Source organism: Sceloporus undulatus, chromosome 2, assembly GCF_019175285.1.
Source record: "Sceloporus undulatus isolate JIND9_A2432 ecotype Alabama chromosome 2, SceUnd_v1.1, whole genome shotgun sequence".
NCBI lineage: Eukaryota > Metazoa > Chordata > Lepidosauria > Squamata > Phrynosomatidae > Sceloporus > Sceloporus undulatus.
Window position 1 is genome coordinate 35,404,502 of NC_056523.1, and position 23,694 is coordinate 35,428,195.

At 37.8% G+C, this 23,694-nt stretch overlaps 1 protein-coding gene across 9 annotated transcripts in view; it reads left to right on the forward strand.

The window, feature by feature from the left end:
* MITF (melanocyte inducing transcription factor) overlaps positions 1-23,694 on the forward strand; it is a 256,829-nt gene that overhangs the window by 227,137 nt on the left and 5,998 nt on the right. For 4 of the 9 annotated variants that reach the window (XM_042451739.1, XM_042451741.1, XM_042451748.1 and 1 more), the window contains exons 3-9: positions 7,093-7,320; positions 12,243-12,335; positions 14,562-14,657; positions 17,371-17,488; positions 19,610-19,684; positions 21,449-21,524; positions 23,294-23,441. In XM_042451739.1, coding sequence (XP_042307673.1) covers positions 7,093-7,320; positions 12,243-12,335; positions 14,562-14,657; positions 17,371-17,488; positions 19,610-19,684; positions 21,449-21,524; positions 23,294-23,441 — 834 coding nt within the window. The remainder of the gene's footprint in view (positions 1-7,092; positions 7,321-12,242; positions 12,336-14,561; positions 14,658-17,370; positions 17,489-19,609; positions 19,685-21,448; positions 21,525-23,293; positions 23,442-23,694) is intronic. The other 5 variants (XM_042451742.1, XM_042451743.1, XM_042451745.1 and 2 more) reach the window with 3 other exon arrangements.

Consider the following 23,694-nt stretch of genomic DNA (forward strand, 5'->3'; position numbering starts at 1 on the left):
AACAAAATTATTAACTTTTTAAGAGCATTTTGAATGTGCCCGAAGGGATTGGGATTCAAGCATTAAATCAATTCTGCATTGATTAGAGGTTTTCTCTATGTCTGTAACAAGAAGAAATCTCTTTAATGTGGTTATAATGGTTTCAAAATCCTGTTTCCGGACTGCTCTCACTGAGTGAACGTGTTTCCAGTGAAGAGGTCTACCTTAAAGGCCCCATATGCTCATGAAACGCTTTTCAGTTGATGTGGGTGGTGTGGTTTGTGTTTTGGCATCAAATTGTTTAAAATCTCTGTTTTTTAACCTTTTCCTTTATATCCCATGACATTGTTGAAACAAAAGTTCCATTGAATGAGAGCAAGACTTAAAAGTATTTGAATTTTATAATTATCAATCTAACTTCCTACGGCAATGTTATAGGAACAAAAGTTCATTTTCATTAAGCTTCCTCTCCTTTGAATATTGTCATACTTGAAGTCTGGTATGGTCTTTTTGCCCATGCCTACCACAGTTTTACTAAATGAATATACAGTATGAAGAAGAAAGCTGTTTGTGGTTTATAGTGGTACATTTTTATTCACTGTGGTCTTTTATAAGCTAATGTATATGAAATTTCTATTCATTTTTCTAAATGGGGTCATATCTCCTTTATATAAGTGGAACCGGACTCAAATGCTGATTAAAGATATAATGTTATTGTAGTTACATTGCACAAGGCTATAGTTTAAAAAAACAGGAGCCATTTTAATTTTATTACATGGTACCCGGGATACGAAATCACCGCCTTACGAATTTCGGGATACGAAAAAACTGATGGAAAAAACTGTTCCGGTTAGTTTTTTTTTTTCGGCTTAGAAAAAAATTTTTGGTGTTTTCGGCGCTTTTTCGCACGAACGATCGCGGCTTCAAGCGCCTAGCGACTATGGCTTTTTCGGCTTGCGGAAAGATTTCGGGTTACGAAGGGCCCGCGGAACGGATTACTTTCGTAAACCCGGGGTACCACTGTATTTGTATTAACCAACCCAAACACCAATGAAAACTGCATTCTTAATAGGTTGGGTACAACTTACAATTCAAGATACAGGTTGAATATCCTTTATCGGTTACTTGCCAGAGTGTTTTAGGTTCGAATTTTTTCAGATTATAAACCGGGCATAGGAACAACTTACTGGATACTCATGTCTCGACCATTTAGTCAAAAATTGTCCCAAAACTTGTTGACTTACCATGGTTCCATATCCATGGGTCAAAATTTAACTCTTACTTTTTTTAAAAGGAATCATCCCCTGGTGAAGGTAGAGTTATACTTGTTCTAGAGCAGTGAACCCTTTGTACTTTTCCTCATCCATCCATCCATCCATCCCCACTCCATCCATCCATCCATTTAGTTTGAGCACAAACAGGACCTCATCGCACTGCTCCCGGGGAGGTGAAGGGGGCATGATGAAAGGGAAGGGGATGAGAACAGAATGGGTGCTATCACTCATTTTACTGCATGCTGGAATGCCGCCGCCGCCGCCGGAAGTTCCCATTGTGTTCCTGATCTGTCCTAGAGGAGGTGATTTTCAGGAACTGTTCAGAAGCGTTCCTGAAAATTGCCTCATCTGGGACAGATCAGGAATACAATGGGAACTTGCGGCAGCGGCGGCATTCCGGCATGCAGTAAAATGAGTGAAAGTACCCATTCTGTTCTCATCCCGCTCCCTTTCATCATGCACCCATCACCTCCCTGGGAGCAGTGCAGTAAGGTCCAATGTTACGCATGCTGGAATTTTATAAGTTCTTTGGCATTCTTTTCCTTTGCTACATCCTTTGTTACATGCCTCAAAGTTTTACCCTCAACTTATCCACAAGACATATCAAAATCCATAATTTTGGCCCCCAAAACTGTCCTCAACTTCTAATTGAGATCAACTTATAGTTGAGTAAATACGATAAACTATTTCAATGGTGTTGTTACCCACTTTAAAAGTTATGTAAATCATCTGTGGTCATTATTTTCTGTCTCTTTAATATTCAAGTATAACCCTGCTTTTACACTTTTGTCCTTAATTTTCCCCAGCAGTCATTCCAAGTCCTTGCTATTTTTTTGGAAGCAATATGGTGTCCTCTGAGCATCTTAAATTGTTGCTGTTCCTTCCCACAATTTTCATATCAGCTACCTCTGAGTCTAATCCTGCTTCTATCTGATAAGTTCTCCATATAAATTAAACAGATAGGATGATAAAATGCAGCTTTGTCTGACCTTGCAAATGAGAAAACATTCTGTTTCTTCATATTGAAGATTTTCATACCCGCACTCACCATGGGGTAAGTGCTGGTCAAAGGCTGGTAAAATGTCAGGGAAGCATGCCTGACACTTCTGAAACATCAAAGAATTGTCCTCTTGCCTCTAGGGTCCTTGAATCACTCGCAGAGCAGCAATTTCCTATGAACACAAAGTTTCAGTTCATAGGAAATTGTTGTTCTGTGAACAATTCATGGATTTTAGAGGCGAGGGGACGATTCCCTGACGTTTCAGAAGCGTGTCAGGCTTTCATACTCATGCACTCCCTGATGTTTTACCAGCATTTTACGGTGTTTACCCCACGGTAAGCACTGTTGTAAAAATCTCCATTGTCTCCTGACAGTTGTCTGTCATCCAAAGTATAGGTTACACTTTGGGACAAACAGATGTCGTGGCACTTCCATTTTTATTTTTATTTTTTTAGACTGAAAACCATGATTTTTTAAGGATCTAAACAGACAAAGCTTTGCTGGAATCTGTAAAACACAAGTTGATTTCCTTCTGATGCTTTTTGCTGCATTCACTTACTCAACATATGTATTCAATATGATCCGTAGTGCCTCTTCATTTTGTGCATCCAACTGGGACTTTATTATAGAATCTTGAGGATCCCTTTGCTTGCCTGGGAGATGCTGTTCTCTTCACATCCCATCTCAGATCATGCCTAGGATTTCTTTGAAACTTTAGGCTCTAATAGTGAGAGGGAGCTGCGGAGATAGAGAAGGGAACACAAAAGTTTCTTTCCATGATGATCTTCCTGACCATAGTTCATAAGATATAAGACAGTGTTGCAAGGCTGCAGGAATTAGTCACAAGTCCTGTTCATACTAAGGATGTAATGTTACGTGCAAAACAAAAGAATTTTCAAAATATTCTTCCCACTGGGCAAGGTTATCAGACTGTATGTGCATTTTCCTATAATTTTTGCATTCAGGGACTTTTCTTGCAAAAGAAAATATTATTTGTATGAAAAACAGCATTGTGCAGAAAATAGCATATTTTGCAAAGTACTTAGTTTTGCACTTTTTTTGCACATACACATTTTTCACAGAAAACTGCCAAAACGTGAACATTCTCTCAGCATTTGACCATTTTCTTGAAATACATTTGACCATTCTCACTTAGGAATTGTAGAGCTGAATAAGAATTAATGATTGCCATCAAAAGCTTTAGGGGAGTTTATGATTTGCGTCACAACTTGTTAGTTATCCTCAGTGTATGAATATATTTGTATAATGGGCCCTTGGTATCCACTGGGGTTTCGTTCCAGGACCCTTGTTAAAACCAACATCCATGGATACTCAAGTCCAACTATACACAGTGAGTAAACTTGTGTCCCTTATGTAAAATGACAAAGTGTCAAGATTTGCTTTTTATATATATATATATATATATATATATATATATATATATATATATTCAAGACATGGAAGGTTGAATCTGCAGATATGGAGGGCCAACTGTATTTACTTGTGCTAATAACTACATACACATTCATGATCTGAAAGCTGAAACTGCTACCCACAGACCAGGGTTAATAAACCATGATCATTAATCTTTCTGTCTTTCTCACAAACTGGTCTTTTAGCAAGTGAAATACTTTATTTTCGTTGAATGCTTCTGATAATAATCCTTTTCAGTGATTGGTATGATGAGGAGAAGTGTTTATGTGACAAATAGTTCTCATTCTGTGCAGATCAAGATGCACTGCACGTAGAAACTTGATTTGCCTTTGGCAGAATATAACAGTTATTTTTATTGTTTTCAGGGAGGGGTACTGTTGAGGGATATGTCAAAGATCATGAGAATCTTATACCATGTAAAGACCACTGGTCCTTTTCAATCAGTATATTAGACAGCAGGATGGGAGTTGTGTGCCCTCCAAATGTCCCATCATCCCACTCAGCATGACCATATGCTTCTTAAGGTGCATCTACACAAATATACTGTAGAAATACAGAACAGCAGGTTGAGTCTCCCTTATTCAAAATGCTTGGGACCAAGGAGTATTTTGGATTTTGGAATTTTTCATATTTGGGGATATTTGCATATACAGTTCGCCCTTTGTTTACACACAGTATCTGTTCAGGACTCCCCCACATAAAACAAATACCGCCTATGCTCGAGCTCCATTTAAATGAATGGGGCTCATGCACGTGGTGGCATGGCGGCATGTGTGTGTCACGGGCACATGCCCCATTCATCCCTATGGGATGCACCGCCCCCTCTCCCTGCGTGGCTTTCAGTGTATGCTGAAAGCCGCATTAACCTCACCTGCGTATGACACGGACACACTGTACATAATGAGATATCTTGGAGATGGGACCCAAGTCTAAACATGAAATTCATTTATCTTTCATATATACCTTGTACACAAAGCCTGAAGGTAATTTTATAAATATTTTAAATAATTTTGTGTATGAAACAAAGTTTACGTACACTGAACCATCAGAAAGCAAAGGTGTCACTATCTAAGCCAGTCATGTGCAAAAATTTTGGATTTTGAAATATTTCACATTTCAGAATTATAGATGAGGGAGATTCAGCTGCCACTTTAACTGCCATGGCTCCATCCTACAGAATCCTGGGATTTGTCATTTTGTGAGGCACCAGCACTCTTTGGCAGAAAAGGCTTAAAGACCTTGTAAAACTACAAATCCCCAAATTTTATTGGAAGGAGCAACAGTGCTGGAAGTGTATCAAACTGCATTATTTCTACAGTGCAGATTCTCCATCAGATGGTTTTGTTGGATGAATCAGCCAAAACGTTTGCCATACCTTTGGAGGGATGTAGCCATTCTTTGAATACCAACATGGAGGCACCACCAATCCCATCTTATCAGGAGGATGCAACATTTCTTAGCAGTAGCGTGCATGGCAAAGAAATTTGCCTAGTGGTTTTTCTGCAGCGTCGTCTTAACAGCAGACATAAAACAAGAAAGGCTATTGCTAAAGAAAAATACCATTGTCTGCTGGCATGACTGGAACGAAAGCTGAATAGTGACTTGGCCTTAAGCAAACTATCAATCTGACTTTGATAACCCATCACTGTAAAAGGCTCCTTTATGTTTATGAAAAACCATGACGTCAAAGCCATGGATAAAAAACCCCTAAGTACCAAAATTTTCAGGCTAAACTTACATTGTGTACAGAAAAGGGGGGGAAAAGAGAGAAGAAGAAGAAGAAGGGGAGAAAAAGAGAGAAAACCATCTGTGTGACCAGTTTGTTTCTCTACATGCATAACTAATTAGTTTAGGTTATTATAAGCCTGAGCTGTTATACCCAAGTTGTTTGTGCCATTTTCGGGGATAACTTGTTCATGGTGCATAAACAGAAGTCGCAGAAAAATAAAAGGAAATCTGCCAAACTGGTTGCCTGGCCTTGCTAAGAATATATAAATGTCATGCTGGAAATGCTTGAATATAATCACTACCAGGTGAGTTACCATTTTAAATATATATATATAATATACATCTGATGATAATATTTATCCCAATCATGAATACCAGCACCCACTTATTTGTGTACAGCTAGGGTCACACACATGCATTATTACATTACTGTAAGTTTACAGTAAAATGTAACAGTAAAGACACATAATAGAAATTATATTTCCTTACTAGTTTCTATATAGGTAGAATTTAGAATTTAAAAAGAATTTAGTTACATACAGGTTCTTTGCATGATACTGCTTCACTTTATTACAGTTGAATGACAACAGAAGCCGCTGAATCAAATAAAACCTATTCAACATGTTGAAATACATTGCAGTGAAGCAATGTATATATACTTAAATACCACATACATGGTTGAGACTGAACGTCTGGTTTGTTTGCTTTCATTTTTATGTTACGATGGTCAACATAGATAAGGGTGAAGACTTTAATGACTATTAGTATTCCTTGTCAACATTGTTTTCTGTTCATATCTTAAGCATATTGCTCTTTTCTACACATTTTGTCAATTTTATATAATTTTAGGTTTTTTTTAATTGGGGTAATGTGCAATTAATAGTTTGTATAATTCATTTGTATGTTTTTGATTTATAATAATGTTTATTGGTTTGTTAAAATATTTTTAAAAATTCAAAAAAGAACAAACAATCTTACAACCACATCAACAATAATTATTCTTTCTCTCTTTTCCTACTTTCCTTCTCCCACTCATCTAATTATCCCTTATCCTTTCTCCTTCTTACAGTACTCCTCTCCTTCTTCTTCTTTCTCAATCAGTCCTTCCCTTTTACCTTATCCATTTTATTCTTCCATTCCAATCATTCTCTCCTTCCTTATCCTTTTGCCTATAACTACCTTCTTCTTACTTATTATACGCTCACCTTCAACTACATACCTATCCCTCATAATCCATTCCCACATCAGCTCTTCTTTTTACATTTGTATGTTTTTAATTGTAAGCCACTTTGTGTTCCAACTGTGTTCCAGTTTGGGGGGGAGGGACCGATGATGATGATGATGACGACGATGATTTATCTTTAATATTTATTTCCATGTTAAGTTATTTGTGATATGTTACTGGCATTTTGAAATTATTGACCTGGACGATTTGTGTTATTGTCCTATAAAACCTGATGCTCTTTTAAAATAAAAATAGATGTATATTTACATTTATTTATATGTTTTTTTTTAAAAAATCAGTGTATCTGAATGAATTGTGAACATGTGCATTTTATTTTATTTTCAAACCGATATTAGATCAACCTTTAAAACTGTACCGAAATCAGTGTATGCTAAAATGCTGAGTTCACAAATGCTAACTAGATGAGGCTATTCTTGTTTATGTGTCCACAGGTGCAAACTCACCTGGAAAACCCTACCAAGTATCACATCCAACAAGCTCAACGGCAGCAAGTCAAACAATATCTCTCTACAACATTAGGAAACAAGCACACCAGCCAGGCACTAAGCTTACCATGCCCAAACCAGCCAGGTGAACATGTTATGCCCCCAGGGACAGGGAGCAGCGCCCCGAACAGCCCCATGGCTATGCTTACGCTCAACTCTAACTGTGAAAAAGAGGTAAGACCATAACTGACATTTTGTGTTACATATTGATTTTTTAAATGGTGAAAGGTCTCCTTCCCCATAGCAACAAAAGGAAAATACTACTCATCTTTGTACTTCCCCTGTAACAACTATTTATATACAATTTGTTTAGAAGAAGACATTACTAAAGGTCTAGAGGAAGGGTGAACATGGTTTAAGAAACCAAAACCAACCTTTCTTTCATTCAGTGTAGTTAGAACTTTATCTCTGTTCTTGTATTAGTATACGCAGTGGAGGCGGATGCAACTGACCTTTTAGATACAAAGGCATTTTTGTTTCTTTCCCTAACTTTCTGGGATAATGTTATTACGACTCAGTGTGGATTTAAATGGCAAGTTTTCCCACCACACACTCATATTTTGCCATTGACATGCCAGGGCATTTGCACGGAGCATAAAACCCACTCTAGCCTGCTAGAATATGGAGCTGTATCCTACTTTTGACAGATGCAGCTAGCCGTATGCAGTAGCCTTCCTCTGTTCTTGGTCTCCTCAGGGCTAGCCAACAATGGCCACAGAAGCTCCATACATTCTAGTGTTTAAATTTGTAGTTTTATTTCCAAGATTATATTTTATCCACAGTTCTATCTTCCCTCTCTGTAAATCATTCTAGATCAGTGACAATTACCACCATAGTGGCACATTCTGTAAGTTATTTATCTGGCACAAAGAAGTGTTTGTATTTGCAATTAAATCATGATTCAATCATTTTAAAATTGTTCTTAACTAGGTCAGAAAGAGTACAAATATGATCATAATAATACAAGAAAAGCCATTGTGTATGGTTGTTGTATCTTTAATTTTTGCAAACCACTCTGAAATCTTATAATGAAGAGGAGTGTACATATTTTTTTTTAAAGTAAGTAAACTTCATTTTTCTGTCTGTCCTGATTCTAGTGCTATTCAGTTTTGTTAAGCGAGCTATACATCTAATGTTCTGAGAAGTTCTTTTTGTCCAGCTTCTCCATGGCAGTCCAAATTTTGCAAAATTTTATCATGCCTTCTCTAAATAAGCTCACATTGCTAGGAACAATGTTCCAAAACTCTGAATCATATTGCTAGCCTTTTTTATCTCTGCGGTCCAAAACACAGCAGAAATAATCCAGTGTGAGACCTTTTATTGCACTGGCTCAGTGCTAGGGAATCCTGGGAAATCCTGTAGTTTATTTTGGCACCTGAGTGCTCTGACAGAGAATGCTAAATGTCTCACAAAACTACAGTTCCCAGAATTCCCTAACACTGAGCCAGGGCAGTTAAAGTGGTCTCAAACTGGATTATTTCTGCAGTGTGTTTTGGACCTGAGAAGTGGGGTTCTTTTCTCATCTTTATGTGGATCATCCTTAGCAAGGTATTTACCATTTTCAGGTTTACTATGGAAGAGTTCACACTTTAGTATTACAACGCAAATAACATATTCAGTCGTTTGATTTCTTCTTACTAATCAAATCTGTTATGTAGCATGCAAAATAAGCAAAACTGACCCTTGTTAGGGACATTTAAGGAAAGGGCTCAAAATAAGATAGCCAATATAATAATTTCCTTTTCTATAAAACTGTGCCATCGAAGTTTTAAAATATGGCCTGATCACACCATCTGAAATAAGATATATAGAGCAAGAAAAAGTGCAAAAAAAAGGCCAACCACATAATGCTTCCCAACTCTGAAAGTGTGTTTTTAGTTTAGGGGAGTGGGAAAACAGACTATAGGGAGGTGAGTTGAGGACATGGTAGAGATTAATGGGATTGTGTATACACAGCAAGGGGCATGACTAGGAAGTGTTAAGAATGTTTGCTATCTCAGCCTTAACACTGGAACTTCACAATAATTCATAGTAGATTCGCGATGGATATAAGCAGATATAAAAAAGTTATTAGAAAGGTTTGTATGTTTAATTAATTGTTAAAAAGCTTTAAAGGCTAATTCAATTAAATTTCAGTTAGAACAAAAAAAAGGGGGGGGGAGGAACTTTGACTATTATGTGAAGTTGCCATTAAAGCAGGGGTAGGCAACCTTTTTGAGCCGGGGGCCGGGTTGCTGTCCCTCAGACAACTGGGGGGCCGAAGCCAAAAAATAAATAATTAAATATTTTTAAAAAAAATTAAATAAATAAATAAACCGGGACAAATGTAGGACAACATTTTCAAATGGTGGACACTTTTTTTTAAAAAAAGTGGAGGACACACAAAAAAATTTGCTGATTTTTTAAAGAAAATGTTAATATAAATGCATGTTTCTGAGGCATCTATAGACAATTGCCCCCCTTGCCCCTGCGTGCGAGAGGCCAAAGGCCCCGGCGGCAATCAGCGGCAGGATCGGGCTAGGGCCGGTCCCAAGGCCTCGCCGGGCCGCATCTGGCCCGCGGGCCACAGGTTGCCTTCCCCTGCATTAAAGTTTAAGTTAAAAATCTTGCACTAAAAGCCATATCAGAATGAAGCTGGAAATGCCATCTATGATTTTACTTCCCAATCCCTTGTTCCGCTGTTTTGTTTTGTTTTACTCTTTAGTTCACATAGATTTTAGGTGTTCGCACAGTGTTCTGAATTCCTCCAGATTTTAGTGGTAGAAAGTTTCAGTAATATGGATCTTTTATCATGTTTAGGCAGTGGGGGTAATCTGTTACTAAACCCTTAATGTACCTATTATTGAGTATGTGGTTTGAGTCTTATAACCTAAATATTGTAATTATTCAACTCTGAGGTACTAACAGCTTTTCAGTAATCCAGGAGTACTATGCTTTGGATAGACAATCTGCTGAGAAATTGAAAATTTGTTGGATCTTTAACACAGCTCCACATTTTACAAATGATTAATTTAAATTAATGCAGAAACCCCAATGGAAGTCTTTCAGTTAAATTTAAATAACATGTCATTTTTGTTGGAAAATTTCCAGCTTTATTGATTTTAATTAGTTTCTGTGACTAGCTTTAAGGTAGAAAAAAAAGTACAGTTATGAGACAAGGTTGTATTCATTGTAATGGAAGTGGAGAAAAAAGTATTCCGCTAGTGGTGGCACATTCTGCAAGGAATCCTGCAGGCAGTAGAGGAACACCTAGGACAAACAGATACCTAGGGTACATCTACACTGTTGAAATAGTGCAGCTTGGCACCACATTAACTGCCATCACTCCATCATACAGAATTCTAGGATCTGTAGTTTTGTGAGGCACCACCACTCTTTGTCAGAGAAGGCTAAATATCTTGTGAAAATACAGATCCCAGAGTTTCATAGGCTGAAACTAGAGCACTTCAAGTGTTCCCAAGCCGCATTGTTTCTACATTGTAGATGCACCCTTAGCTGAATAAATCAGTCATGAGCAGTAAAGGCACCATTGCAATGGATTACATAAATGTGATCAAAGCAATAGATCTGACACTAGCTCAAGCATGAGAACAGAGTTTCCATCAACAGTGGAAGCTTTGTGACACCATGGTAATTGATTTGTGAAATTCATCTCCTCCCACAAGTGGCAGTAGCCACTTGCACAGAAGGCTTGTGAAGGGAGTTAAATACATGCATGGAAGACATTAGTTTATGAAACCTTCACTATGAGCATTACTATTGTCTTTGCGCTTTCTGTGGGCATTCTATAGCCACAGTTGTAGGGGGGAAGACCTTGGACTAGAATGGTCTTTGCAAGTCTTTTCTAATGTTAATTTATTTGTGGCTTTGTCCAGAAATAGGATTTTTAAAACTCTACATATGTTTTCAAATGGGAGTTGTGTATGTTTTTCTATGGCACGTAATTGTGGCCCAACATATATTCTTAAATTTCTGTTTAGTACATCCAGCTAATGCACCGATTACATACCAGCTGATTTTATAGAATGAAATCTGAATCATACAACCATAGAATCTTAAGAGTTGAAAGGTACCACAAAGAACATCTTGTCCAATGCTATGCTATGCAGAAATACAGAGCTAAAGCACAATTATTTAGTGTTGCTGCTGACTTTCTGTAGTGCTATTATTTAACTGTCGTCTCCCTTCGCTGACCTTTGTTCAGTTTGCTTTGTGAAACTTCCAAAAGTGTTAATAGTCAGAATATGAATCATTAATTTCCCAGCTAAAAACAAGGTTTCTTGATGGTTGAGAAAACCCATTAGGAAGATAACATAGCAGTTAATCTCTTGAATTGTTTTTCTACTATTCACATAATCTGAAATGTTATGGGTGTTATTCTATGCAGAATGACACATGCATGTTTTTGTATAAAAATAGTTTTCCTGAGCAGGAGACATTTTTGTGTGTGCAAAACTCAAAAATTTCATGCAATTCCCCCCCCCACACACACACACATTTATTTCTGCACATCATAATTTCCCCAGAATACTGCAGGATGTGTGAATGTGCAGAGAACAGCACATGGAAATATTTGATTTTACCACAATGGAGTGAAAGCTATTATTAAAACAAAATTATTCATCCTTACATGTGAGAATGAAAGTTAGAGGCTTAATGTAATTTTATTACATTAGTAAAATAATATTTTCTGTACACATTTATAATCTAAGGCAGAAGAAGAAATGCAAAGCAGAAGAAGAAGCTTCCAAACAGAAGCTGAACTTGAAAACGAGCACCTAGGGAGCAGCCATAATGGATAATATTTTCATTAATTCCTTTCTGAATGGGCAAATTGTTCCATTTAAAAGTGGTTAGTACTGTAGTGTGTTAAGCATGTCTGGTAGAGACTAGAAGAGCTACTTTGTTTGAACTACATCTCCTCGAACCACTCCAGCCACTCCATTGGGAGCTTTCAGGGCATTTTAATCCAAATATATATTTTACCAAGGTGTGTACTGGCTCATTCTAGGGAAGACCACAAGCATTAAAGAATAGTTTGTGCTTTGCTTTGCTTTCCTTATTTCTGTCTTAATTCCTCTTTTTCTTATTTACAGGGCTTTTATAAATTTGAAGATCAAAACAACCGGGCAGAGAGTGAATGTCAGACTCTGAACACACATTCTCGAGCATCATGCATGCAGGTACAGGTGAATGAAACATGAGTAGAAGAAGAAAAGCAGGAACCTCTCTTTCATTCAAATTCAGTTTTGCTAGGAGAATCTGTTGAATCCCCTTGTGCACACAGACAATAAAAGAATACTCTTGGGACCATTTCACACATCACATTTTTAAATATATAATGGATCCTTGGCATCTGCTGGGGTTTGGTTCTAGGACCCTCCATGGATACCAAAATCTATGGATGCTCAAGTCCCATTAAAAAGAATGCCATTGACCATTATATAAAATGGCAAAACCAAAATTTGCTTGATGCTTGAATCTGTGGATAAAACATCTGTGGATAAGGAGGGCTGACTGTATATGGTCAATAATATAAAATGTGATCATGAGAAGTAAACATTTGGAAATATGTAATTTATACATTCTGTAGCACTCTTATTGAAAAACTGACTGAAGTTTCCTGTCAAATTCAACTCAATTGTGTTTTTATGCTGCTCCTCTGTTTTCTGGGTAGATATAGTCCTAAATCCAGTTTCCTCATCTTGTATAATAAATGCATCAATTGCTAAATGAATCAACACTGATTTAACAGATCTACTGTAGTTGGGAAAAGTAATTGGGTTTAAGCCATAGTAATTGAAATGTGGTTTCCCCCCTTTCTGTATTCCATGCCTTAGGAATTGCAAATCACATCCTATTTATATGAATATAGGAGGACAGGTATAGCCAGTTCAGCACTGAACCCAGGGTATCTCTCTCTTATAATGGATTAAAGGAACTCACCTTTTCTATGGATCTTCTTGGAAGGTCTAGAGCACTCTGCAGCAGTGCGGCATGGCTGTTTACAACACATCCTGCTGTGCAACGTGATGCAGCTGCAGCAGTGCAAAGTGCTCACTGGTGCCTTGTTCTGACCTCATAGTGAGTAACTCACTGCCGTGGCAGCTGAAGGAGGTGGCACAGTGGGACACATGTGCGAACAGCCACACAGCATCACAATGGGAGTGCCCAGGTAATGGGAGAACATCAGGGCAGCTCCAGGGCCAGGATACTTTGGGATGCTCCTGGAATATTCTGGCCAGTACAGACACCATCTGAGAGTGCACCTGTAGGCACCAATAGAGAAAAGTTGTCTGACAGTCAGTGAAAGCAACATGGCAACTGAGCAACTCCTTTGCCAGTTTACTTTCCAGATGTGAGCAAACAGGGAGAAGAGAAGATCTGCAGACCTGCAACCTGTCCTGTCATCTGCTTTCTTCTTCTTTTTTTGAGGGATTTCCCCCCAACCCCATGTTTCATACTGAGCCTGCATATGATGGAAAAAACTGGAGCTATAGCTTAGGGATGGAAATGTGTGTGTGTGTGTGTGTATAATGTCGAAGAATCCTGGACTGATAAGGATCTTTGCAGGTGGAAATTATTCTGTGCAAAATTCACACATGTTTGCTGTTCAAAGGAAACAGCATTTTCTCCCCAGGAAATAGCATTGTAGAATGTACATAAGTCTTATTTCCTGTGAAGAAAAACTGCTTCCTATGCAGAAAAAGTGGCAATTGCAGACTTATTCTTCACAAAATTCACACGTAGTTGATTTGTATATAGAATAGCATTTTCTGGGCAGAAAGTAATACTTTTATGTAGAAATATTATTTCCTGCTTGCCCTACAACACAACACACATGAAACATTAATTACAAGGGGCATTTTGCTCAAAGTAAAAATTAACACATTTAATGAAGGTGTGCAGTTTCGCTCCCCTTGCTGCTCTTCCTTAGGTAATGCTCAAAATTGTTCTGGAATAAGTAAAGAACCTGAAAAAACTGCTGCTGGGTATTATCTGTATTCATTTTTGCCAAGAATGGAGAAAGTGCAGGCTATGGAGGCCATTTTTGACTACTGAAAACACCCCCAAAGCTCCATGGACCTCAACTTTTTTAAATTGAAAATACCCCATCTCTACAAAAATAACCCCACTGCAGAACAAAGTGGTGTGTCTTACTCAAGACCCCTACACACCTGGCAAAGGAACTCCTCCACAAATTGTCCAAAACCAAGATCAGATGTGATGCACTGTTACTTCTGGTCATATTAAGGGTCCCAGTGCAGCCTCTTGGAGGGATCTGAGAATGAAGAATAATCCCTCCAGAATATCCCTTCTGGCTTATGCTGTTCACAGTATTTGCTTTTGTCATTTCTGCAGTTTATACTTTAATCTATTTTACATTTCATGTGCATTTCACCTTTCTGTTATAGATGGACGATGTAATTGATGACATAATAAGTTTGGAATCCAGTTACAATGAAGAAATTTTTGGTTTAATGGATCCTGCACTACAAATGGCAAACACGGTACTGGGTTTTTTATTGTATCTTTTGGTTTATTGCTATTTGGTTTACCAGTGTTAAAGGGCTAGTCTACATCCATTGCTGTGGATTTTCACATATTCTCATTGACAGTTTGTAACGCTCACTTGTTTTAACTCTTGTAACCCATTTTGAGTGACTGGGGAAAAGGCAAGCTACTACTACTACTTACAGTGTAATACTAGTCACAGCAGGTTTATCCACTTGAAAAACACAGTTGAATATCTGTAGCATTTTACAAAACAAGGCATATTGAGGTGGGGGAAACCTTGTTTTAGAAGAGTAAAGCTTCTTCTAAGAGTTCTTTATACTCTCATTTGTAACTTTTGGAGTGGTAAAATGTACTAACTCCTTAATAGATTATAGGCAAAATCCCAACAGAGGAAATAGCCTGCCTGCAGCCTATAAATAGTTCTCCAGAGGGGACAAAGATGTCATTGTTCTTTAGAGGATTAGACCCTGCTTGCAATGTTGGCAGTGGTGCTCAGCTGCTGTTCAAGTATCTACGAAGAACATTAAAGTGCCATTGCTATGAGGAATGATAAACCCAGTGCTATAAATTTCCACATTGATCCTCCTTCTGATTTAGGGTCACATGTGAGAAGTGTTCAATCTGGTTTGTATACATATCATCAACACTATTTAGTTGTTGTTTTGTCAACATTTCAGTCTCCATTTTTTTCTGGGTTCTAGTTTAATTTCCTTTTAAAAATGTGTTTAGATTCTCATTGCAAAGTGGAATATATTTATAATCTAATGCTTTAATTTCTTTAGAAAACAATAGATCCATTACTTATTATCCAAAATTTAGAAATTCAGTTTCATTTTCTTTCTTTCCTTCTGCCACTCTTCTTCACTTCTTCTCCTCCTTTGTTAGCTTGATTATTGTGTTTTTTAAAAATGTGAACACAGAAAACATTGCTTAACACCACAATCCCAGATACTGTAGGCTTTAAGGAGTCTAAATACCCGAAAGGCATCAGATCCTATCTGATCTTGAAAGCTAATATATATTTCAGAGGATGGAATTGGAAAAACCACCTCTGAGTATTCCTTGCATAAGAAAATCCTATGAAATTCATGGGGTCACAATAAGCCAACAGTCAACTTGGAGGCACATAATTAACATGCTGTTAGCAAGACCCACAAGTAATTATAAGTAAGCAATTTGACATTTCATTTATTTGAGACCATGATATCTGCCTTTTAGTCCATATGGATATATGTGGATAAATTGTCCTCTCTATGTCTTTGACAGTGCAGGGGCATTTTGAGTCAACTTATCCACCCTGTGTGTGTGTGATTTGTGAGGGATCATTTGGTTTGGGAGCTACAAGCAGCCCATGTGCTGTTCTTTCCCCAGCCCAGTTTAGAGTAAGGTGTGTTCTGTTCTGTCTTGTTCTGTCCACGAGCCAAAATTCAGTTTCAGAAATGTTATTAGGAGGTCCATTCTGAGCATGTGGTTCCATGCAAATGCCAGCATATTTTAGTTGAAAGTTCTTCCTGCTAATAGCTAAAGTTCAGGAGAGGCATTTCAGCCTTTTGGAATGAAAAATTATTGTGATAGTTATTATTAACTTTATACCCCACCTTGAGTCCCCAGAATTGAGACTCAAGGCAGCTAACGGGGATTCACAACAAACAAGCATCCAAACCTGTCCAAAAGCTGTAATAAATGGCATCATGGGGGCAGTGCAGTAATAAATGGTATCATGGGGAAGTGAACATAACATCCAAGGGAATGCCAAAAGAACAGAGTAGGATGCCACCTGACCTGACTTGTGCCTCAGGGGTTCATGGATGCCACCCCAAATCCCAGTTGGAGGATGTTGTTGTTTTTTAAATATATGAGTTTATTAAAACATCATATTAACTTACATACCAACCAATTATCCACATCCTATCTTAAAACTTTGCTCAACTATTTACTAATCCCTCATATACATAGATAATATTTATTTTAAATATTGCCCCTCACCATCCCTCCCACCCATCCTGGGAATGATTTTCCCTATTAATTTCCTTTTTCTCATGTGGAAGATCATTTTGTTTTCTTTACGTTCTCATACCCCTCCTGCCCCTCAACAAACTCAATTGTTATTCTCCATTTACTAAGCCAAACCTCTTCTTTCAATTGACCAAAATAAACTCTCCTTTTTTTTCCATTATAAAGACAAACATCATATACTCTGATATATTTTGCTTCCATCTATTACAATTCCACCTTCCTTTGTCCTTTCACCAATATGCAGTCACTGCTTGTGCTGCTATAATGAATTGTTTAGTTCAATATTTTTCCTCCTTCTCTAATCCTATATTCCTAAGATTACTAGTTATCCATAATTCTTTCTTTAATTGATTTTTCCCTATTTTTTTTTATCAAATTCTTGTTCTACTGTATTTCCTTCGAAATCTTTGTGGGTGTTTTTTAGAACTGAGATCAGAAATCTACTAGAAGTTTCAAAACCTCAGTCTGACCAGCCCATCTGTCTTTTGGCTGCATCTGAGTCCTTTTGCTGTTTCCGGTAACTTCTCAATATTGGTGTGCCATCTTTGGCTATTCTGGCACTGAGTTTATACAGGAATATGCAAATACAGTGTGATGGTGAAAGATTTTACTGGTTTAATGCTTTGACTTTCCATCTCAAGGGGCTTTCTGTGAAAATAATCCAATCCAATTCTTTTTTTTTTCTTCCAGTTACCTGTATCTGGCAATCTGGTGGATTTGTACAGCAACCAAGGCATGCCTCCCTCAGGCCTCAACATCAGCAACTCATGCCCTGCTAATCTTCCTAATATAAAAAGGGAACTTACAGGTAAAGGTGAACAATCTTTTTTTAAAATGTATTCTCTAAAAATTACTACTAATGCATCTCAGCCTTTGGTCCTCCTGCTGTTTTGGATCTACAATCCCTTTCTAGGGGCTATTCTGGCAGAGGCTTCTGGGAACTAAAGTCCAGGACATCTGGAGAACCTCAGGTTGAGAACCACTGATCTAATGCATTACTGCTATGAAAAGAACAAGAAAAACAGAGCAATATTAGATCTGCTGGATCATAGTCCATCTGGTTCAGCATCTGATATTCAGAGGTATCATGTAGGTTTCATAGCCAGTGGCCATTGGTAGATAATTTTTCTGTTGAAACAGTTTCTTTTTTGGACTAAAGTGTGTATTAAAATTGGTTTGTGCAGCCATAAAAATGAACTCTTAAAGGCAAATGGGATGAAATGGACTATGTGTGAACACATCAAAAAAGCAAATAGACTGATTCACCTGTCACACAGCTGAGAAGTGTTAGTATTTAAGGATTCCAATTAACAGAATGTCCCAACTAGCCACTGACCCTGCTACCCTCAGGATTCCAAGAGTTGCAAAGAACTAGCTTTTCTGAGGTTTGGATAAGCCTGTCTTCCACAATGACCTTGTTGAGCAGAAACGTAAAAAAAAGAGTAGCTGTCTTATATTGAATTAGATCATTTATTTGTCTATCTCCACATTCTAGCTATGGCTGTTGCTGGGTTCCCCCCCCCCCCAAGTTTGGACACAGTCCTTGACATTTCCTAAATGTAGATGCCACTGGTCTGTTACTTTTCTTAACTCCTTTCGTTTCTTTTTGGGGAGGTTGTTTAAAATCAAGGTAAAGGAAACCAGTAGTTTATCTAACAGTACACAGCACACAGATGCATAGCCCAGTTATGGGCAATGTTCTGGTCTAAAGCAGAGTAGGAGAGTCAGGCCCACAAAGTTCAAGCAGTAGGATTTCTAGTCAGTTAATGTGCTCGAGTAAATTTATGTTTTCTGAAAAAAAAGTTATAGGGAGTTATATGACAAGATGAGAAGGAATAGATTTATAAGTAAGAATGTTACCTGCAATGAGTTACTTTTTGGAGGTAATGAAGCCATAATGACATTCCTTTTGAAAATAAAGTAATATCACTACCTTATATGCATAACAAGTAAGGTTTATAGGGAGAAAATGTGTGATAAAACACTTAGCTAGATTTTTGTTTTGATTGACCAATTAGATCTTTTTTTAAAAAAATGTTCTTAAGTTGTTCAAGGTTAAACCATATCCCTAAGCAGTTCACATAGTGTACTCTGAAAATGAACGATAACTGCATGAAATGTCAAGTTCAAGTTCTCTGAGAAAGTTCATTGTGCTAGTCACACTGAACATTGCATACAGTTGGAATTATTCTGAATCTCTGAATGGATGAGGCAAGTCATGAGTGCAGAGTAGAGTTCCACCAACGTATAGTATTTGCCTTTTATTTTATTTTTTTTTAAAGAAAGAAAAACGAAGTTAGGACAGGCAAGGATAATACACCATTGTGTCCTGTGGTGCATCTGTCAGGATGATGCTACATTTTTTTTTATTATTTTGCCTGTATAATAAAGGCCCTTGTATTACTGAAAAAGAATGGCTAATATAAATAGATGCATTTAGACTTGTATGCTTGACCTGTTGCCATCCCCATCATCCCACAAATTATCTATAGGTTATAATTTTTAAAATAATAAAACCTTACAGCATGACCAGACTACAGTGATCAGAGTGCTTTAGGAGTGATTAGCATACTACACATCTGTCAGCCAGACATGCAGTGTGCTAGTCAATTTCTAACTCAATTATGGTGCCTCCAGTCCTGGCAAATAAGGGGCTGCCCATCTAAAAGCTACTTTTGTATCTTTATCAATCTGAGCTGTAAGTAGATATGGGAGATAAGTAGAAAGGGAATACCAGAAAAGTACTGTGTGATGTAATGCCATAATATTTCGTGAAAACGGGAATCAAGGGTATTGTGCTTATGATACACAAATCAATATTCAATAATACATGTCAGATAGCAAGTTCAGGGTATTGGTAAATGTTTATTTTGTTAATGTTACTTTGCTCATATTTCTCTAATTCTTATTACTTCGTTAACATGCTCAGCATGTGTATTTCCCACAGAGTCAGAGGCAAGAGCATTGGCCAAAGAGAGGCAAAAGAAAGACAATCACAATTTAAGTAAGTTTCTTGTTTCTAATATATATTGTGAGTTTGTCACACAATGCCAAATGTGAGTTGACAGCAGCCAAAGATTTCACACTTAGCATACACCTTTACTGAATTTTATTTTATCACACATTCCTTATTGAAATAGACCAGGTTTACATCAAAAGTAACAAGTGCACTCTTGAATTATCCCATTACACTACCATAGGATTTTTGTAATTACAATTACAGTGGCTAGATCCAGGATCTCCTTTCCTTAGATCGAAGCACTGTGCCCATGATGTTACCTCTTGCTGTTACCTTGATCCTACAACTTACTGTACCTCATTCAGCACAGTCTTCTAACCCTTTCTGTTGCATTCTCGGTGGTGGGGGGGGGGGGGAAACTTGCCATTCGGAGGAGAGTACACACACTTAAATCTGGGTCCAATGCATTGTAAATGATTTATCTTTTCTGAAAGATGTTCTCAACAATTTAGATATGAACAGACTGAATTTGCATATCCTGGGTGGATACACTGATCAATAGTTTCCCATTTGCTGTATGTTCCAAATACAGTTGCCAGCTTCAAGACCCTTTCAAAATGCATTTAGATTAGAAAGGCATATTTATTGAGAAATTAACTTGTTTGTCTTTTGAGAGAATCAATATTTTAAAGCCTACATTGTTGTGGAAAATACATTTTGAAATGTATATTTCAGTAATATTATTGTAGAGATGTAACATAAACCCTGGAGAGTAATGTAAAAATGGGATGCCACAGAACATATTTTAAAAAATCAACTAGGAATAAACTGATTTGCCTTTCCCAGAGCTTGGTCCAGTAGTTGTTGGGTTTTGGGCTGGGGGGGTAGGAATCAATAAAACACTCAGAATCCCTGAACCACCATGACCACTGTATGAAATCTAAAGGTGGGAAATGAGGCTTATCAGCCATATGTACCTCCCTCTCAAGGTTTCCAGGGCTGCTTCTGGGCTGTAATTCCCCAGTTTTAAGTTCCAAAAAAATGGAGGCCAAGGAAGTAAAAATGATAAGACAGATATAGCCTCTCAAGGGGCTGATGCAGACCCCTGACGCCAGGGAGTTTCCCACTCCTGCTTAAGTATTAAATATTTCTATTTATCTTAAATAATGATCTGTAGTCTTATCTCATTAGAACATGTTCCAAAAGAGATTTTGATAAGGTTGTGTTTTAAATTTAGGGTACAAAACCTTACCAGAAAGTGAATTTATAATTTAGCAAAAATAGGGTATCTGGCCAAAGCAAAACAAGATCAGTCTTGTTCATTATTGGTCATGGGTTATAAATCATTCAAGAATAACAAGCGTGCATTAATTCATTTATACGTTCTGAAGGATCTCTTTTAGTATCCTGTTGATTAAATAATACAAAACAATCCGATTGATAGGCAGAACTCCCCACTAATGACCTAGAGGGGCTGGGTGATATGCTTGAAGAAACAGATGTGCCCTGAGATGTTTGGTAGAGCTTCCTGTGTTCTAAGGAAGTGTGTTAATTTTAAAGGAACATTACGAGAACTGCCCTACTACTTATGTGTTTCTGCAACTCTACCAGGTTTTGTGATTGAGAGCAGGCAAGCAGTCCTTTCCTGCCTCTGCAAAATTGATCCCCATCTTTGTGTTAATCCTTCAAAACGATCCTCAGTTATGCAAGCCAGTCATAGCAACATGCATATTTTGGACAGCGTTTGTGATGTTGATGCTTCCTTCCATGTTACCACCGATTACTAATTTTTCTTGGTTTCTTAATAAGTTGAACGAAGAAGACGATTCAATATTAATGATCGCATAAAAGAACTTGGCACTTTGATACCCAAGTCAAATGATCCGTAAGTACTATAATAGCTATTATGTGTCATTATAGATGGGTGGTTTTTCTTTGAAAAAAAACAGGATGAAAAATCTTCCCATTTAGCTGGAGTGCCTTAAGCCAGCCTTCACTGACCTGGTACCCTCCAGATGCTTTGGACTACAAAACTCATCAGCCATTGCCATTGGCCTTGTGGCCAATCTGGAGGACACCTGGTTGGGGTAGGCTATCTTGAGCTTTGGATTATTATTATAGAAAAGGGTTTAGGATAGTCTAAATAACTTTAATACTATTCCATTACTTACTTTCACAGGCATAGATTTTATTTCTTCTGGAAAACTATTTGGTCTCATTGTAGTGTCTAATTAATGTGGATCTGTGGCTTCCAGCAGTGGCCAAAGTGAGAATGCAAAGTATGAAATTTCCTTTTTAAGCACAGGCCCCATGAATAATCTATGAAAAAAGGTTGACAATATTCCTAGATAGTGTAGAATGGCATACATGACAGGAAGCAAAGGAATGTTTCCAAAATCATGCCTCATGTTGAATTTCCTCAAGTCCCCCCATAAGATGTAATATCAGGGCAAAACTGTGTATGTTGCGGACCCCACTTGTATAACATGGTTTGTATCTAGTGATTGGCTTGTAGCACATCATTGCTTGTATACAATGCCTGCATCAAGAAGAACACAACACATAGCAGCTCTGTAGAATCCATACAATGCCAGAATGCCCTAAGTCACTTTTTGGGGCATTTGTAGTATGCTCTTCAATTTATATTAGAGCAGTGGTTCTCAACCTTTGGCCCTCTTGCTATGTTGCACCAGCTTTCCAATTCTTGGCCACTGAGTGTGGTGACTGGAGCTTCTGGGAATTGAAATCCAAAATATTTGGATGGCTAAAAGTTGAGAAGCCCTGCATGACAGAAAGCTCATGCAAAAAGCCAAAAGAAGTTGATAATCCACTCAGATGAGTAGCCTATTTGCAGGATATGCCGGGTATAAATGTATTGTGTCTATGTCCACTCTTGGGAGTGCATGTAGACATTTCCAAGTGAAATCCCACAATAACCAGTTTTAAAAAGAAAAGAAAACCAAAAAAGACCAGGCGGGTGCAGGATGTCTGCTGAGGCCTTGGAGAGCTGCTGTCGCTGCTTGCTGGATAGGAGACTTGTTTATTTATTTGTTTGTTTGTTTGTTTGCAGCAATTAACCAGCTTTGATCTGGGATCCTTGAAAATTAAAGAAGATTGCATAAAACCATTTAAATAAGGACAGTCATGGAGCTGAATATGTATTTCCATAGCAGAATAGAAGAGTTTTGTTGTTCCTTCTGGCTGTGTAGCCAAATTTAGAAATCTGCGGATGCATCTACATTGTAGAAATAATGCAGCTTGACACCACTTTAACTGTCATGGCTCTGTCCTACAGAATCCGAGGATTTGTAGTTTTGTAAGGCACCAGAACGCTTTGGCAGAGAAGGTCCAAAGACATTGTAAAACTAAAAATTCCAGCATTTCATAAGGTGGAGCTACAGCACTTAAAGTGGTGTCAAACTGCATTATTTCACCAGGGAGATGCACCCTAAATCTCAGACATTGAGCTAAACTCCAACAAACGTATTATCTACTTTTTTCATTTAATGATAAAGATTTATTCCTCTTGTTCTTGTTTTCGTATTTATTCACTTGTGTTTTTGGAATGCACACTCAGTTGCCAGTTTGGGCTGGGGAAGGTTTTTTCTCCTCAGTGATTCTCGGCAGGCTTAATGATTCACATTCATTTTGCAGGGATATGCGTTGGAATAAGGGAACTATTTTAAAGGCCTCTGTAGACTATATCCGCAAGTTGCAAAGAGAACAACAGCGGACAAAAGAATTAGAGAACAGACAAAAGAAACTGGAACATGCCAACAGACATCTCTTGCTCAGAATACAGGTTTGCTGATGAATATATAAGTACAATATGTTTGTGTTTTCCCAGAGCTGTCTATTAAGGTATTGAGAGCCAGTGTGATGTTTATTCAAGTGTTGGACTAGGACTCTGGAGACCAGGGTTCAAATCCCCACTCAGCATGAAAACCCATTGGGTAACCTTGGGCAAGTCAGACTCTCTCAGCCTCAAGAGGAAAGTAAAAACGACCCCCCTCTGAACAAATCTGGCCAAAAAAAACCCCTCTGAGAGGCTTCTA